The sequence below is a fragment of the Lampetra fluviatilis genome, chromosome 3 (assembly GCF_964198595.1).
Source record: "Lampetra fluviatilis chromosome 3, kcLamFluv1.1, whole genome shotgun sequence".
Lineage (NCBI taxonomy): Eukaryota > Metazoa > Chordata > Hyperoartia > Petromyzontiformes > Petromyzontidae > Lampetra > Lampetra fluviatilis.
In genome coordinates, this window is record NC_136277.1 from 17,696,467 (window position 1) to 17,713,115 (window position 16,649).

Sequence of the window (16,649 nt, forward strand, 5' to 3'; positions counted from 1 at the left end):
AGCCGACTCACCCCATTGTTTAAGCAATGTAGGCAGCAATGCCGAGGTTCATAGAGACCGCAGTTTTACGAGTCTCGTGCGCCTTCAGGGGCTGTATTACTGCGTGAGCCCCGTGTGGGGTTATTGTGCTGCCGACTGGTGTGACATCACAGCACAGCTTGCAGCCCCCGGAGCCATACATCTCTTGAGGATGAGGGAGGACCTTTTCGAGAGCGTACATGACGTAGCTACTCTCGGGGGGGGGGGGGGTAACTTGTTATTGCAGTTTTATGAAAATCTATTGTGTGCACATATGTTGATAGTTCTGGTTTTTGCTGGGTTTTTTCTTCTTCCTATAATTTGGCAGTTTTCTAGTCGTATTCTCTTTGGAAGACATTTTGACCCCACTTTTTAGGTTTTTCAGTCAAATTGATGACCCAGTAAACCCGAAGCTGTTAAACTTGATGATCTGGAAATTATTATTATGTTTGTTACAAGGACTTTTGTTCGGAGGCAGAGTTGGATTTCTTTCATGGTGATCATCCAATTGTTCATTGTATTTGCATTTTGTTCATTCTCATGTCTGTTTAATGAATCAATATAATATTTGTTTAGTGTCATTTTAACACATTTTTATGAATATTGTTTAACCGACAAACACACAGGGCATTGTAAAACCAATGAATACTGTGTTAAATTATAAGCTGTTGATCATTAATACATATTTTTTACATCTCTCTTTTTATGTCTCACCTTATACGAGATGCAAATATTGTCGGATGAGGTTAACCAGGCTTTTGTGTCTCTAGAACTTAGCACTGTGCCGATAATCTAGTTTTATTTTAGTGAGGAAGCCTGTTGCTTATTTTATTCTTCGGAAGTTTGGCTCATTTGGGTCAAATGTGTATTTTTTAAGTACAGTACTCAGAGCCGCAATGTATGTACGTTTAACTCTGGAAGAACACTGGCAGAAGCATGTCAACCATGGAAGGGAATGTGCTTACAACACAATGCGGCATGTGCCTAATTGATTTGTATGTCTGACCGACTCGACCACTAGACGTGTGCTAATTGTCACATTAATTAAAATGCACGTTTCACATTTACATGTATGGATGTCGAATTTATTTCACACCGTACGTGGCCAACCTTGTTTATTGGAAGTGCGAAGGAACAACAACAAAACTAAATACAAAAAGCAGTTCTAAAGAAATTAGTTTTCAATTTGAACACAGTGCATCTGCTTGTCTGTAGACTCTTAAGCAATATTAATTAGCAGATAATTTGACTTGAATGTTATCGCTGTCACCTGTTCCCATTGATCATGGCATTCCCAAAATGTTGTGTGTGCTCCAGTTTTCTGCCCAGACTGCACATCAGAGGAAAATGCCACAAGAGTTGACCATAATTCCAGTCACCTATTGGAATGCTCATGTTCGATTTTTTAGTGTTGAAGTTAAGAATAAAAATGTTCATACGATTATTTTGGTTGTTAATTCGCAATCCTATCAAACAAAAAAAACGGTCTTCTAAGGATTTTTAGGGTTCATTGTTATTCATGTACGCTCATAGGTCCAGACAAAATATGTGTATGGTTATAATGGTTCAGTGTTAATTCCTGATGCTCAGTCACAGGCTCCATTCGGATTATTTGGCTGCAGTGTTGATCACCGGGTGTAAAATTTTTATCTGTTTTTGCCCCGACGAAAATTAAAACAAACTGGAGAGGATCCCCATATGTTGTGTTGTTTGGGAGAAAAATCTGAGCGCCTTTTTTGCATTCCAGAAATTTGATGCAAGTTATGAAATGATTCACATGTTTAAGTTTTATAGCCCCGTGGCGAGAAGCGCAAAGCATAAAGTTGTTGACAAACAGCCTCATTATAAACAGCAGTTCACAGGGATGCATGTTGAACTTCTTTCGCACCGTACGTACGTAGCCAACTGGCCTCATCGGAGGTGCAGGAAAAGGACAACAAAACCAATGATGACATGGGCAGTGCTGCAGTGCCATGGAGACTGTCGTGTCGTCATTCACTTGTGGTCCCTTTGACCCCATCACAATTATGAGCTAATTTGGCACGCACTATTTTGTTAATTTCTCACTACTCACCAGCTTGGCCTGCCTCCTGTTGGAGTTTCCTCTGGCAGGGCTGAGGAAAGAGTACACTTTGGCGAGAAGCGCAGTGCTTCCTGCATGCCGTTGCGTGCCTCGGCGCGTGCTCTCTTCGTGTTTTCGGGACACTAGGGAAGTGGACAGAGCTACGCTTCACTGGCCCATTTTCATGAAGTTGATCGTTCAATTCCGGCAGCTGCTCGTTAAATTCGGCGGAACGCGACTGAAGCAGGTTGCCATCTGATGTAACGTCGATAAAACGATCCCACGACATAATTTTCAAAAGTACTTTTTTTGCATACTGGTTGGTCTTAAAGCAGAAAGTCCATTTTAAAAATGACATGTGACTTACAAATATTGCTTGTGTAACTATTAAATTAAACTTTTTTTTTCCTTCATAGCTTTTACATGGCTAGATTATACAACTCGACAAGTCGACTGCGAGCTGGAACTAGACTTTGCTGTGCTCACCATTCATTCTTTTAGAAAAGGCAAACCTGCCGAGCAGGAATGAGCACATTCCTGAGCAACTTGCGCTGGTGCACCTCAGTGCCAGTAGTAATGAACTTGAATTATATCTAAATAATGACTGCAAAGTAAAGCAGTGTATTTGATTCATGATGTATTGCATTGACCGTTTGTCACTCATACATAGGTGTTGCAATTTCAGTTTTGTTATTTATTTTTGTTTTTAATAGGAAATTTTTAAGGTGAATTACCCAGTCATATTTGATTGTGTACAGCTGCACTAATTTATTTCCAAAAGTTCCAAATGTAACCGGGTTAAATTACATGATTTGAATTGAGATACAGCATATCTCTTGCAGGAGACATCTGTTAAACAATTTGCATGAATGCATTCATTCATTCATATTTGTTCATTGTGTTAATTCTGCAAAAGAAAAACATTACAAATGCTTTCACTGAATTGTTAACCTATTCTTTGTAGCAGATGGTTTGGTTTGATAATCCCAAGCTGAAATTGGCATAATCCAATATTTGACTGCATATAAATTGGACCCGTGATGCATACGCTGTCTCCGAGAGTTTTGCAAACACTTTAAATCACTATTCGTGTGTAATTTTTCCATATTAACGTGCTCATTATATTGTTTTTAGTCATACATAAAATAATAGGGTCATAAAACGTTCAATAAAGGGTTTGAACAACTTGGTTAACGTATGCTATATAGGGTGACGACCAATACACAGAATGGTGTGATGGAATAGATGATTTGGCAGAGTCCCGTGACTTAGCTTTGGCGATATGTCACATTGATAAGCGAGTGAGTGCATTTTTGGAGTTTTGCTTGGAAGTGCTATGTAGGTGGGAGGCTGGTGTCGGGAATCTTTATTTGAACGTATTGGCGGTACACCGATGGTGCGCGGTATAAAAAACAACAACATTTTCGCTCTTTTTGTGTTCAGTCGGGGCAGGTAAGAACGTTGCAACAGCAAACAGTACAAAACTTGACAGGAGTGCCAAGTACACGAAAGGCAAACAGATCCCCCAAAAAACATGCAAATACAACTAAACCGTCAATGCCCACTGAGGCATTCACTTATTTTTCAGAAGCAACCTGGCCACAAATGGTAGCTCAACGATGTGTGTTAAAATGTGGAGGGAAAACTGGAGGATCCAGAGAAAAATCCACGTGGCCATGGAGAGAGCATGCAACTCCACATATACAAGGGTCGGGATCGAATCCACGACCTGTATACCAAGCACCCCATGCTGTGACCGAGATGGTCTGACTGTACATTTAAGCAGTCGCATAGGAATGTGAATTTGCCCATCCTGAGATCCTGTGGATGCAGTGTCACTGGCATGTGTAGAGCATTTTAAAATACATAGAAGGCGAGTTAATAAATTAACATTAACATTTATTGAGCGCTTAATAACTGAAACTGCATATTAAAAATCTTCACATAGTAATGAAGAAACAAAACACAAACGGAGGAAAGATTACACATTTGTAGAGAGATAACAAACAAAAAGCAAGGAATTTAGGCCGAATGTTGGTCATCAGACCCACATCAAGCCCAATACACACAGCAGGGATCAACAGCTATACAGTGGTACCCCGGAGATCGAACTTAATTCGTTCCAGAAGGCCATTCGAACACCGATTTGTTCGAACACCGAATTAATTTTCCCCATAAGAATTAATGGAAATTACATTAATTGGTTCCAGACACAAGAAGTCTCTCATTCTAAAGCATTTTTACACGAAGTTTACAGTAATTGTATGCATCAAATCATACAAAAAAACAAGAAACACAATAAATAAATGGAATACATGAATAAATAAATGAAATAAATGAACATTGAACCTCACTTTACCTGCAGTAAGGAGAGTTGACGGCTTGAGTGGAAGGTGGTGAGGAGGAGGTGGTGGTGTTATTGTTTGGAAGGGGAGTCCGGGAGGGGAAGGGGAGTCACCTTTGTCTGGGCAAGCGTCATGCACGCTGGCCATGCGCGTCTCAGCCGTACAGGTTCTTTCAAGTTGCGATTGCCCGTTCGACCTCCGAATTTCGTTCGGTTTCCGGGGCAAAAAATGTTCGGAAATATCGATCGAACACCGATTTCTTCGAGTTCTGGTGCGTTCGATCTCCGAGGTTCTACTGTATATCTTCTCGATACAAGTTCTCTGCAGTGAGCACAATGTTTTTAAAAACAACGGCGCTCCACCTCTCTTTAATAAAATTAACGCTAACCATTTGCACGTTCCGACATTCAATGGTGAACGGGACCCACCTTGCAACTTGCAGACGTTTCGGAATGGGAAAGAGTAAATTAGCTGGTATCAAATGGTTCTGTTCATTGGTGTTAAATGCTTATGCTCAGAAACTTTGTGTAAAAATATTATAAACTTGTTTTTAGAGTATTATATTTTATGCAATGTTTTTCATTTTAATTTGAGCAACAACAAAATGATTAGTAGTTTAAAGCAATCTTTTTAAAAATATATAATTGTTTTAGAACGTATTTGTTCAGTAGTTCCATTCAAGTGAAACGCACTTTAACTGGACGTGTTATTGTAATCAAATAGGTTCACCTTTCACTGAACTTAAGTCAGAGTCATCATGCATATGTTTGTGTAAAATGTTGGATTTAATGAAAGCACTACATTTAGCATAATCGTGGCATCATAATGGTAATATCCACATGACGTTAAACGCGAGTTCTTTTATGGTAGCCGAAATTCTATTGACCCAAGCCAAAGGTAACACATGCATAGTGTTGCTTGCTTGTCTTTTTTTTTTACAAATCAAACATACCTAATGTTACTGTTAAAATACATCTGTTACTCGCCTCCATTTATGCGAACCACTTCCTTAATATTCTGTTCCTAAATTACCCATTCCATGCCAGCACTGGTGAAATTAAAACGTTCCCGAAATTATAAAACATGCTCTCCTACTCTTAGGCTCTCCTAATTTGCAATGTTTTTCATTCATTACTCTTCAGTTGGTATTAGTTTTTGTTTATCCAGCTCGGTTCCTAAAATTAGCCACGAGTACTTGCAAAAGAATTTATTGTGTGAATTTCCCATGGAATTAGTTTCAGTGCTTGGGAAACTTGGTTGGAGAACGGTTTAAAAAAAGTTATAATTTATCGTCAACTCGCAGCAAAAAGGCAAGACCATTTATAAATGTATAAAAACAAAATTATTGCATATGTGGAAATGTAAAGGATACCGCAATGTGTAGTATTGCTTACAGATCATAGTTTTTTACTTAATATTTGAGTCTGTGTATTATTTGAAACTATTTTCACATGCAAATATCATCCTTTGACTTCAGTCGATTTAATATATAACAGTACGCACATGTGAAATGTAGAACGTTCCCTATTTATTTTCTGGATTCTTTACATCAAATTCGTCGTGGACAATAATAGAATCCGTTTTGTACAATAATAGGGCATTAAACATGACGAGGGGTGGACGATGACAGCCTTCTCAGGGCCCACCCTGTCCTGTGGAAAACGAATGTCATCAGAACGATTTTTGGGGTGAGATCGCGTCAATATAAATGCGTCCTTAAACCCGCCACAGCCAATTAGTAAGGTTTGTCACATAAACAAAACATGCCAATTCGTTAGTAGTTCAGCAAACCGGTGTGTTGGAGAGTAAACCCACAACATTTACAATTTACAGTACTCGAATTGAAAATGTTGTGGGTTTACTCTCCAACACACAGGTGTGCTGAACTAGTACATAATTGGCAGATTTTGTTTCTGTGACAAACCCCACTAATTGGCTGTATCGGGTGGTTGGCGGGTTTAATAAGACATTCATATTTACACAATCTAAACCAAACACCTCTTATGGGTAGTATTGGTCGCGAAAGCCTACTTGTTAAATTGTCATCAGAACAGTGACTGAACGTCCATTATCGACCTCCCGGTCAAAAGAGCAACTTCTTAAGCCATAAAAAGGCCCTTCTCAAGGACAAACCTTCCAATAAATTACACCGGGTGTAAGGATTTATCAACTGAACGTTGAGGTTCTTTCCCAAGGAAAGTGAGTATTTTTTTAAAAAATGATGCAGATACGTAACTTTGATGTCCTCACACTTAAAAAAATCCACGTCTCCAGTGAGGATCTTACCAAATTTCCACCAACAGAACATGGAGAGACAGTCACCATCTCGGTGCGAATCGGTCGGCTTTCCATCGTGATTGTGTAAAAGCCCTTCAAGTGTACAGTGTCCTCAACCTGCCTTGCCCAGTATGCAACATCCTGCCACATATGCCGGCGACATCAATAGCCAACACACACAGTTGGATAATGCGGTCAGTGATAGTGCAGGGTGAAGAACTGACAGACTTGACATCTGCAGAACACCTCCCCTTTGACCCAAAACACCAAGCGACTTTTCAAACGTCTTCAGTGTCTGATCCTGGGAAGAAGCTGCTGTGATCAAATCACGGCCCTTGCAATGAACATCGTAGCTGGATTGATAGGAAAAGTCAACACTGGTGCCATATTTACCAATCTAAGGCAGTATGATATGCTTTGGAAGCAAGGTCTCATGCTGAAACTGGCCTAGAAGCCTGCCATGTATCCAAATGCTGCGGCTGATCTGCAATATGGTGATAAACTAAAGGATGGGTGTCTTTGTGGGCAAACCAGGAAGTAGACCTGGCACCCTCAGTGATTGAGATATTGGCCACCACCGCATTGCCAGGCTTCCATACTCCACGCAATGGACAGCACTTAACCGAATCTGCACAAACCGTAGAAGATGCAGATACCTAATGCAGAAATGGAGAATACTGTAGCTATGAACACCAAATCATGGAACACAGAAATTCGCACTGCCCCATATATACGTTTGAAGGCAGTGTATCTGCAATTCACCAAGACTGACAAAGCAATTGAATGGCAAAATCTCTTGGAATTGAATTTCTATGAGTTGCTATTCAATTAATTAATCATACGTTACTCACGTTCATATTATGTTTTTGAGTTACATTTTCAGTGCGTAAGTGGCAATGGTTTTGGTTGTACAGTTTTAACGTACAATGTAATTGTGTTTTTTTTATTATGAATGCAGAAGACGTTAGATTTGTGTTATGGGTGTGATGTCACAATAAAGTGCACCCTTTCCATTCAAAGCGCTGGGTTTTTATCACGGACTGCCCAGTAAACGCGACACTTACGGGGTCGTGGGAAATTGCACATAAATGTTCTGCCATTTACTGAAATCTCCATATGGACAGCCCATTGAAACTGAGCTATATCATGAACCTGGGCTATCTCATGCTCCTTTATTTCAATTGTTTTAAAGTCTGGGGTAATGCTGTATGATTAACATCACTCACAGAATGCACTTTACTAAAGACCCCAAAATGTATAGCATGCTCTGTAATACGCATGGAAAATACAATCACAACCACTTTTGTCGTCAAAGTTGATGTTTTTTGTAATCCATCAAAAATATAATTCTTGGCTTTTTAGATAATGAGAAACTGTGGCTACCCCACAGCCCATGTATAATAGGATTTGTGGATGAAATAATGACGGATAGGAAGAGTTACGCTATATTTTGTTACCGGACAAATCTTGGCATTAAACGTATAACTACTTAAATGATTCCAGCGATATACGCTGGCCGACCAAATTGATAGCACTGTAGCTTTTCACCAAAAAGTACAAATTACTCTGCACATGAGTTAGAGGGCCCCGTGGATGGCAAACGTTATGTGGCTCCTTGGGCCGCTGGGGGTTGACAGCTCACTGGGAGTAAAAGCATGTGGTGCAGCAGGCGAGTGTAAACACCACCGTGCACAGTTGACAGCTGGTCCCACGAGTGCTCAGCATGCTGTGCTCGCTGTACTGTATCGATTCCATAGATTCAACTATTGAGGTTTTCTTTCTTGGCGACCATTGGAGCTCGCGGTCGGTCACAAGAGATGTTTCATTTTCTTAAAAAAATATATTTATCGAAATTACTGCAATTAAATGGACTGTAATTTATATGACTTTTAAAATATGCACTTTGTTTAGAATAAAAGTCAAGTATGATTTTGCGTTTGGTTTAGGCCCCATCTCCACTTGAGGCTCCACCCAGTAGGGGGGTTGAAAATAACTGTACAGCATACTGATATGCTGTAGTGGGAATATTTTGATATATAACTCTATTTTACAAATGATATATTTATCTCCACTGTGGGCGATTAGTGCAGCATGGACATTACTTTGCCCAGGTCTGAAAATGTGATACGTTTGTATTACTGTCATGTGCTCAAGGCAGAAACCAGGACGATTAAACACATGGTACTTAAGCCATATATTAACCTACAAAGTATATTAATTTCATGAATGCGATACCATAACCTTAATAAGCTGTATTGAATTGAATGAAACATTTGGAGCCATTAAATACAGGTTAATATCCATTAAGAGCAATGCGTTGGGTTATTTTAAATTATGCAGACACTAAATTAGTCAAATTCTTCGTGGAACTGCAGCTTGAGCAGGATATAAAATGTATAGAGACGCTAATGTACAAATACTGCAGACTGAAATGTTTGGGAGGTATCTTAGCTTGTGGAGGATTTATTTACTGCTCTTGAAACACACAACACGTACCATGGGTGTATGCAAAACGCGCCAGAGTTTATTCAGCGAATGTGTTACAGCACAGCTCCAAAGGCTAAATGGGCTGCAAGGCCTGCGCTTACGTAAACAATGTCTCTTAAACACAAATACAGCCCTAGGTGGTTGGCTGTTGCTACAGCTTGGCCACGTTCATGACCCCCCCGGGCGCAGCCCTTCATTTCCTCCCAGGAAGACGTTATGGAGAATACCACCACACAGCCTTACACAAGGAGCCACCTCCTACTAAGTATGCATGCTTACGTGTGTGAAACGTCGTACAGTGCTCCACATTTTTTTGCACACAACCTATAGAAAGCTTGCACATTGCCGTAATGTATGCGTGCCTGCAAGTAGAGGGCCTGAATCAGAATCTTGATTTATCTTGGAAAAATCCGATGAGCTATGAAGCTCTTTTTAATAGATTTCCAGTATTTTTCAGAGATGCCTGTGTGCTTGAGGGATGTCTATGGTTTAACCGTGATGCTCAGGTGGATTTGAAGGATGGGAATGCTCAATCTTTCCTGTAACGTTTTACTAGCAGTCAGACAGCGACAATGATGGAAGCGACTAAAGGGTTTAAACTTTCACGGTGAGGAATCAAACCCCATTATGCTGGACAAAGCATGCACTGTGTCGGCTTTTACAGCGCTGTGGCTTCCCGCCACAGGCCACTCGGTGATATCATCAAATGCATCACCGATAACAGTTACGTGTTAAACATTAGGAAAACACTGAAGCTCGGCGTTTTGATTTGAAACATCTTTGTGGCAGCTTGACACAGGGGCACATTGTCCAGAAAACATTTAAATAGCAGGAGTCTCAGAATTTCGACTTGCCACTTACAATGAAAACAGGCTTGTCATCCACATGCCTGCAAGTAGCAATTAAATTACTTTTGTTCAAAAATAACATTGAAAGGTTTTTCGATTATTCCGTGCAAATGTCTCAATGTTGCTCATGGTAAATTTTAATCCGAAATTGGCCAGAGTGTTGTGGTGATGTCTTTTAACAACACATTGCCATACATAAAAAATACATTTTATTTTTATATTACATCAAAACCTTGTGTTAGACAGCTTTAACCTACGACTGAGTTTGGGTGTTTCACTGGATGGTTTCTAGCAAGTGCTTGTAGCTATTTTTCATGGTCACTGTTAAGCTGACACAAAAACACACACACACATGTTACCAGTCTGCTTCCGCAAATAAACTAAAGTGCATTATTTCCAAATGTTTGTCTTTAGTGAAATGTGACTGTTTTGTTTGATTTACGCCACTTTTTTTTTACCAGAGTTTAAGAAATAGTTCCAATGAAAATGTCTATAAAATATAATGCAGCGAGTGCTTGACACGTGCATTGAATGTGGCTTTGTTATTGCTACTGTGGCAAGACTGGGTGGTCAATGGGTCCCCAAAGTTCACAGTTTGGGCCTGAACTTGACCTTTTTGGAAAAGTGTCAAAGCACAGCATAAGAAGTGCATTGTCTGCTCTCTTCAAGAAGTTTAAGATCCCACGGCACTGGGCAAGAATAGCACACTGCGCATTGTTGTCATGGGACTCATTGCTATGGGAAGCATTTCATTTATAAATAAGATGGGTATTTATAAATTAAGTCGTGAAGAGTTATGTTCATCGTATCTTAATTTACGTAATAATATTTCCAGCTTGTTTGCTTTTCAACGTATCCTTGCATGGTTGCTATGACAGCATATTGCAGAGGATCTATAAAATAGCAGCTGGCTTTAACGGTGGCATCCGCATAATAAATAAACTTTGAACATTTTTTTTTTAACACAGGTTTTTGCAGCCAATGCTATGATTCAGATCATTACGTGGCCAAAATTACATTATCAATCGTACATTTTTATTTCGGTATTTTATTTGAATTTACTTTTGCATCGCTTCTTAATAAAAAAAATGATCCAGTAAAACGCAGGATATAAAAATGTAATAACCTGAACATAAATTGTTAATGTCCTTTACAAATGCATGCATGTACTGCCGGTCAGGGCCATGTTTCATAGTGCGCAAGTCCCACTCCCCGCTGCACACACGGCCTGCCTACCAATGCAGCTTTGCCGATTGCATCCATTCTTTTGGCGAAACACATTTCTCCCGCATATCACACTTTTTTTACTCAAAATTTTCCACGTAATGTTAATTTGAAGAAATAAAAAAATTGCAAACATTTCCCTAACTGTTGTAATAAAAGCTAAAACATAGTTATACCAAAAATGAGAAATATGACAGTACAAATAACACACATGTTCACTGAAAATAACAACCAAGCAGTTATTCAGAAAACAGGATTTCCGGAAAAATACCTTTCATGTGATTGATTGTTCATCGTAATCAACTTTATGCTTCCAGTGATATTATTCAGAAACTGTAGCAGCTATTGAATTACCACTGTATATCTACATATGTTGTAGGAAACAGCCAATGTGAATATCATGAATCCCATTTCTGAACAAAATATATTTAATATCGTAATCCGTAAGCGAGTGTTAATATTGCAGTCGTATCACATTTTGTGAATTAAAAACCAACCCTCCATTTATACACGCGTGTTTTCACGCTTGCCTATAACGTTTATATCGGGCATACAATGAGTGTTTGTACAGTTGTTGGACTAAAATGTAATTCATTGTGATCATATGTCATGAACTAAAATGTCCGAGATGAAAAGTTCATGATTGTTTACAGAGCGTTTCGTCACAGCTGGTTCATTTTTTTCTATTTGGAATGCTGCGTTGGCAGCTGAAGGGGGGTGCCCGACATTGATGAAAGGGGGGCTCAAGCTGTGCAATCCCTTCTATTAGCAGAAGTCGTATTGCAACAAGGCTAAGGGTGGGCACACACACAGTGGACTTTTTTAGCCTGCGTTAAGTATAATGTTCATACCATCGCCACGGTGGAACTTAACGTTCAGGTCACGTGTTGCGTGACGATTGCTGCAGACCCGTTGGGCTCTGTGCCCCCCTTTGCTCCACCCAATCCTTTATTGGCTGTCAATTCACTTAACGTTCATGTGAACTTTGAAAGTTCAACCTAGCGAGTTACAGTATATTGCCCGAAAAATCCTTACACACCTGTGATGTCACTTAAGGGAGGCTAATGTGGCTGTGTTTTTTCATCGTGTTAACCCTCTTTAACTGGTGAAGCAGTATTCTCTTTTGTTGCGTAAATATTATTTGGCCATAAATATCAAAATTGACAAATACCTCTTAAAATGACAAGAAATATATTGCAATGTTTTGTCTATATGTAAACTCTCGTGATCGATATGATTCATAATCGGTTTCTTTTGGGTCAGATCGTGAAGGTACAAGGTCAATTAAAGCTATACTCATCCACCACCCAACAAAGCCAAACAAATACAGTTTCTACGTTCGCAAATGTGTCAATTTATATTTGTTTATCAGCAAACCAGCACGTTGAATACCAAAGCGTGTTGTACACATTTGTCAGTGTATTTCCTGTTGCAGCTTATGCGTTTATTGTGTTTTTTGAATGATGTTGTTATATATGTATTGTACTCAATTAATGGTTTATATTGTCACGTGGTTTGCCATTGTAAGAAAATAGTTTTAAAACATTTGGGTAGATACACATCCTATAATATTTGACCGGTAATGGTGCTCACCATTCCTTAACTTTTTTGTCTTTCTATTCTTTAGGTTTGGGAAAACAATAATCAGAAGCTGATGTGCTGGAGAAAAGAAGAGGGGCAGTGGTAGCACGACGCAAGAGGTGACCATGAGTATTACGTATGACTCCGGAGGGGGCATTGGAGGAAACAGGATTAATAGACTGGAGCGAGAGGAATGCACCCTGCGAATCTACCCTGGCGTCATCTCAGAAGACACCATCTACTGCCCCGTGCTGGCGCAGCGTGGGACCACGGCGGCCGAGGTGATCCAAACTCTAATCGAGAAGCTGCACTTGGAGCGGGGGACCTGCTACGTCCTGGCTGAGGTGAAGGAGTCGGGCGGCGAGGAATGGATCCTGAATCCCACGGACTGCCCCGCGCAGCGCATGCTGCTGTGGCCGCGCAGGGCGCTGGACGAGCAGTGTCAGCCGATGAAGTCGCGCGAGGACTACCGCTTCCTGCTGCGCGAAAAGAACATGGATGGCTCCATTCGTTACGAGGGTCCCCTGGACTCGTGGATGAAGGTGACGGAGGAGCGGCGGCGCATGGTCGAGCGCGGGTTTCTGCCGCAGCCCCTGCAGCAGGACTACGACGACCTGTGCCGCCTGCCAGACCTCAACGAGCGCACACTGCTCGACAACCTGCGCGTGCGCTTCAAGCAGGAGAAAATCTACACGTACGTCGGCACCATTCTCATCGCGGTGAACCCCTTCAAGTTTCTGCCGATCTACAACCCGAAATACGTACAGCTCTACGACAACCACGAGTTGGGTAAGCAGGAGCCGCACATCTTCGCTGTGGCCGACACGACCTACCACGCGATGCTGCGCCAGAAGACCAACCAGTGCATCGTCATCTCGGGCGAGAGCGGCTCCGGAAAAACGCAGAGCACCAACTTCCTCATCCACCACCTCACGGCGCTCAGCCAGAAAGGATACGCCAGCGGTGTGGAGCAGACCATCCTCGGAGCAGGACCTGTGCTTGAGGTAAGTCACAAGCTCTTTGGAGATTATGGAGCACCAATTTATGAAAATTGCACGTATGGTTTGTATGTATGTATGTATATGTATGTATGGGTAGCGGTAGTGTAGAAGTTAGAGCACCGCGCTATGAACCCGGCTTCCCGAGTTCGATTCCCGCTCAAGGCCAACACCAGTGATGATTATCTGAACTGTTCTTGGGCCTCCCCTAGGTCGGCTCAGGCTCAAATGAGTATTGTGGTGCGGTTTTTAAAATATTTCCATGAGGGAGACAAAGGCGGCCTTGCGTGGTGCTAGCCACCCACCCCCTTCGTGTGCCATGCTGGCCTTCATAGGTGCTATTCGCTAACAGCACTTGCCCCAACAGTCTGTCAAGGTTATGGAGGTGCGGGGGAAGGACAACAAACAACATAAAATGCAGTTCTTAAGAAATTAGTTTTCAATCTAGAATTAAAAGTGCATAGCTCCAGTGGCTTCCTAATATTTGAAGGAAGAGCATTCCAGACGGCCGGAGGAGCGCATCTGAAAGCGCGCAATGCAGTGGTCGTCTTTGTTCGAAGGTTATCCAAAAACGTCCACACTTAAATCCAAACCTACCACTTTACAGTCATTTAGGAAACGTGCTGCTCTGTTTTTGTCATTATGACAATAAATCCCACCCAACATTTGTAACCACAGAATCTGCTGATGTAATTAAGCCCCGCCCTTCCTCCCCCCCCATTAATATTGGGGTTTTGGAGGCTGTTGTCTGAGATAGTAAATCAGAGGAACGGGCTCTGCCACTGCGCCGACTGAAACCTGCTTTGAGTTCCCACTAGTGCCTTTAAGTAAAACTTATCAATGATAACTCAATCTTGGCTCATTTATCATTATCATCATCATTCATTCACCTCTGGATGAAGGCCTCCTGGGTGAAGTCCGTCACGATCCCGTCCCGTCCCCTCCATCATTCCTTCCTGAAACGTTTCTTGCTCAAGCCCACTTACTTTTCTTAACAGTGGATGTTATGTATTTAACTCGTGATCTCTACTCTGAATTCAGTCATCCACCTCACCATGCTTCTTTGCGCACTCTTTAGCTTTCATTCCATTTTGTTTGTCATGTCCACGTTTCTGATTAATTTTTCTTTGAGGATGAGTGACCTTGAAGCCTTTGTTGCAGAACACAATGGACACTTTTAAAGTCGCATTTGGCACAAAAGATGCCTTTAACAAACTTTGCACTGCAAGATTTGCGTTGCAATAAATGTGAGAGAAAACAACGTGGCCATAAAACAACTATTTCTGCAAAGAGCAAATGTCAAGTGGCCTGCCTCTGTCATCAGCCAAGGGATGTGTTTCTTGCAGAGCTCTAGTCCTGATCATTATCTTCACCTTCACCCAAACCCTACACAGAGAATTATTTTACTGCCTGTTATTTTTATCACATCCTTGTCTGTCACAATTTATGTTTTTTTTCTTCTTAAATATTTCACTGAATATCCAAAAGTCAGCAAGTGACGAGCGGTAAGAGCTTGCAAGGTTTGAAAAATACACTGCATTTTCCCCACATGTCAGTCAGTGTTTTTTTTCTATTAATCAAACAACACATTGGACATATATGAACAATGTAAGGTTATATTCATTAAATGCCTCTTGATACCGTAACTTGGAGCCATGGAAAAAGTCTAATTGCGTTTCTGGGTTTTTTTGTTACGCTTTCCAACTAAGGTTGTTAAATGCATTAATGCATAAACTTTTTCTGTCTGTCTGAAATGCTATAGAATACCAGCCAAAGTGATCAAAGGGGCTGCTCAAAACTTGCAGGCAAAAAAATAATTGCTTAAAGGATTTGCTGCAATATCTGTGTCTTGAATTAACTGTGCCACGAAGAAATACATTTTTTCAGACAGCATGTAAAGATGTGTAAATAGCAGCATACAGCCTCTGCAGATGTATGCATAACTTATACAGGTAGGAACAACAGTTCCACACTGCCCACCAGGGATTATTTGTCTGTCGTGCATAGCCCCTCCCAAACATGTACGCTCCCGGATTGGTTGAAGTGCGTCACGTGACCGCGAACTTTCTCTCGTGCACGAATGCGCTGTCCAACCAAGTTCCTACCTGCCCACTCCGAAGGAACGTGTTTTGGTACCGGAGGTCACCATCAAAATTTACGTGAGGAAATGTGACTGACTGAAAGCCAGCAGAGATGCAGAGACAGCCGTGGACCAGTTTTGTCCTGATCAACACCCATCAATACAGTAAAGTTACCAAAGCTCACTGCTGGAAATATCTGCCTCTGGAAACCGTACACGTGGAGTCGTCCCCAACATCTCTACACTGTGGGGCCCATTAGCTCGGCTAATGCCAACAATGATCAAATCGGTAAACGACGAGAAAAGCACATCTTCACACTCTTAGTTCTTTCGGTAAAGTCACGTAGGTAAAAAATGAAATTAAAATTAATAAAAATAAAACAATAAAAATCACGACGTTTCGGAGGCAACACAAGTCTCTGTCATCAGGTGGGACCGTCACAGCCAGATTTGCTGCATCACTTGATGCAGAAAATCTGGCTGTCACTTGATGCAGCAAATCTGGCTGTGACGGTCCCACCTGATGACGGAGACTTGTGTTGCCTCCGAAACGTCGTGATTTTTATTGTTTTATTTTTATTAATCACTTGTTGCAGCAAATCTGGCTGTGACGGTCCCACCTGATGACGGAGACTTGTGTTGCCTCCGAAACGTCGTGATTTTTATTGTTTTATTTTTATTAATTTTAATTTCATTTTTTACCAACGTGACTTTACCGAAAGAACTAAG

General features: G+C 41.1%; 1 protein-coding gene across 8 annotated transcripts in view; it reads left to right on the forward strand.

The window, feature by feature from the left end:
* Nucleotides 1–16,649, forward strand: part of LOC144953668 (unconventional myosin-IXa-like) — a 192,078-nt gene that overhangs the window by 34,512 nt on the left and 140,917 nt on the right. For all 8 annotated transcript variants that reach the window (XM_078884247.1, XM_078884257.1, XM_078884251.1 and 5 more), the window contains exon 2: nt 12,889–13,846. In XM_078884247.1, coding sequence (XP_078740373.1) covers nt 12,968–13,846 — 879 coding nt within the window. In that variant the 5' untranslated portion in view covers nt 12,889–12,967. The remainder of the gene's footprint in view (nt 1–12,888; nt 13,847–16,649) is intronic.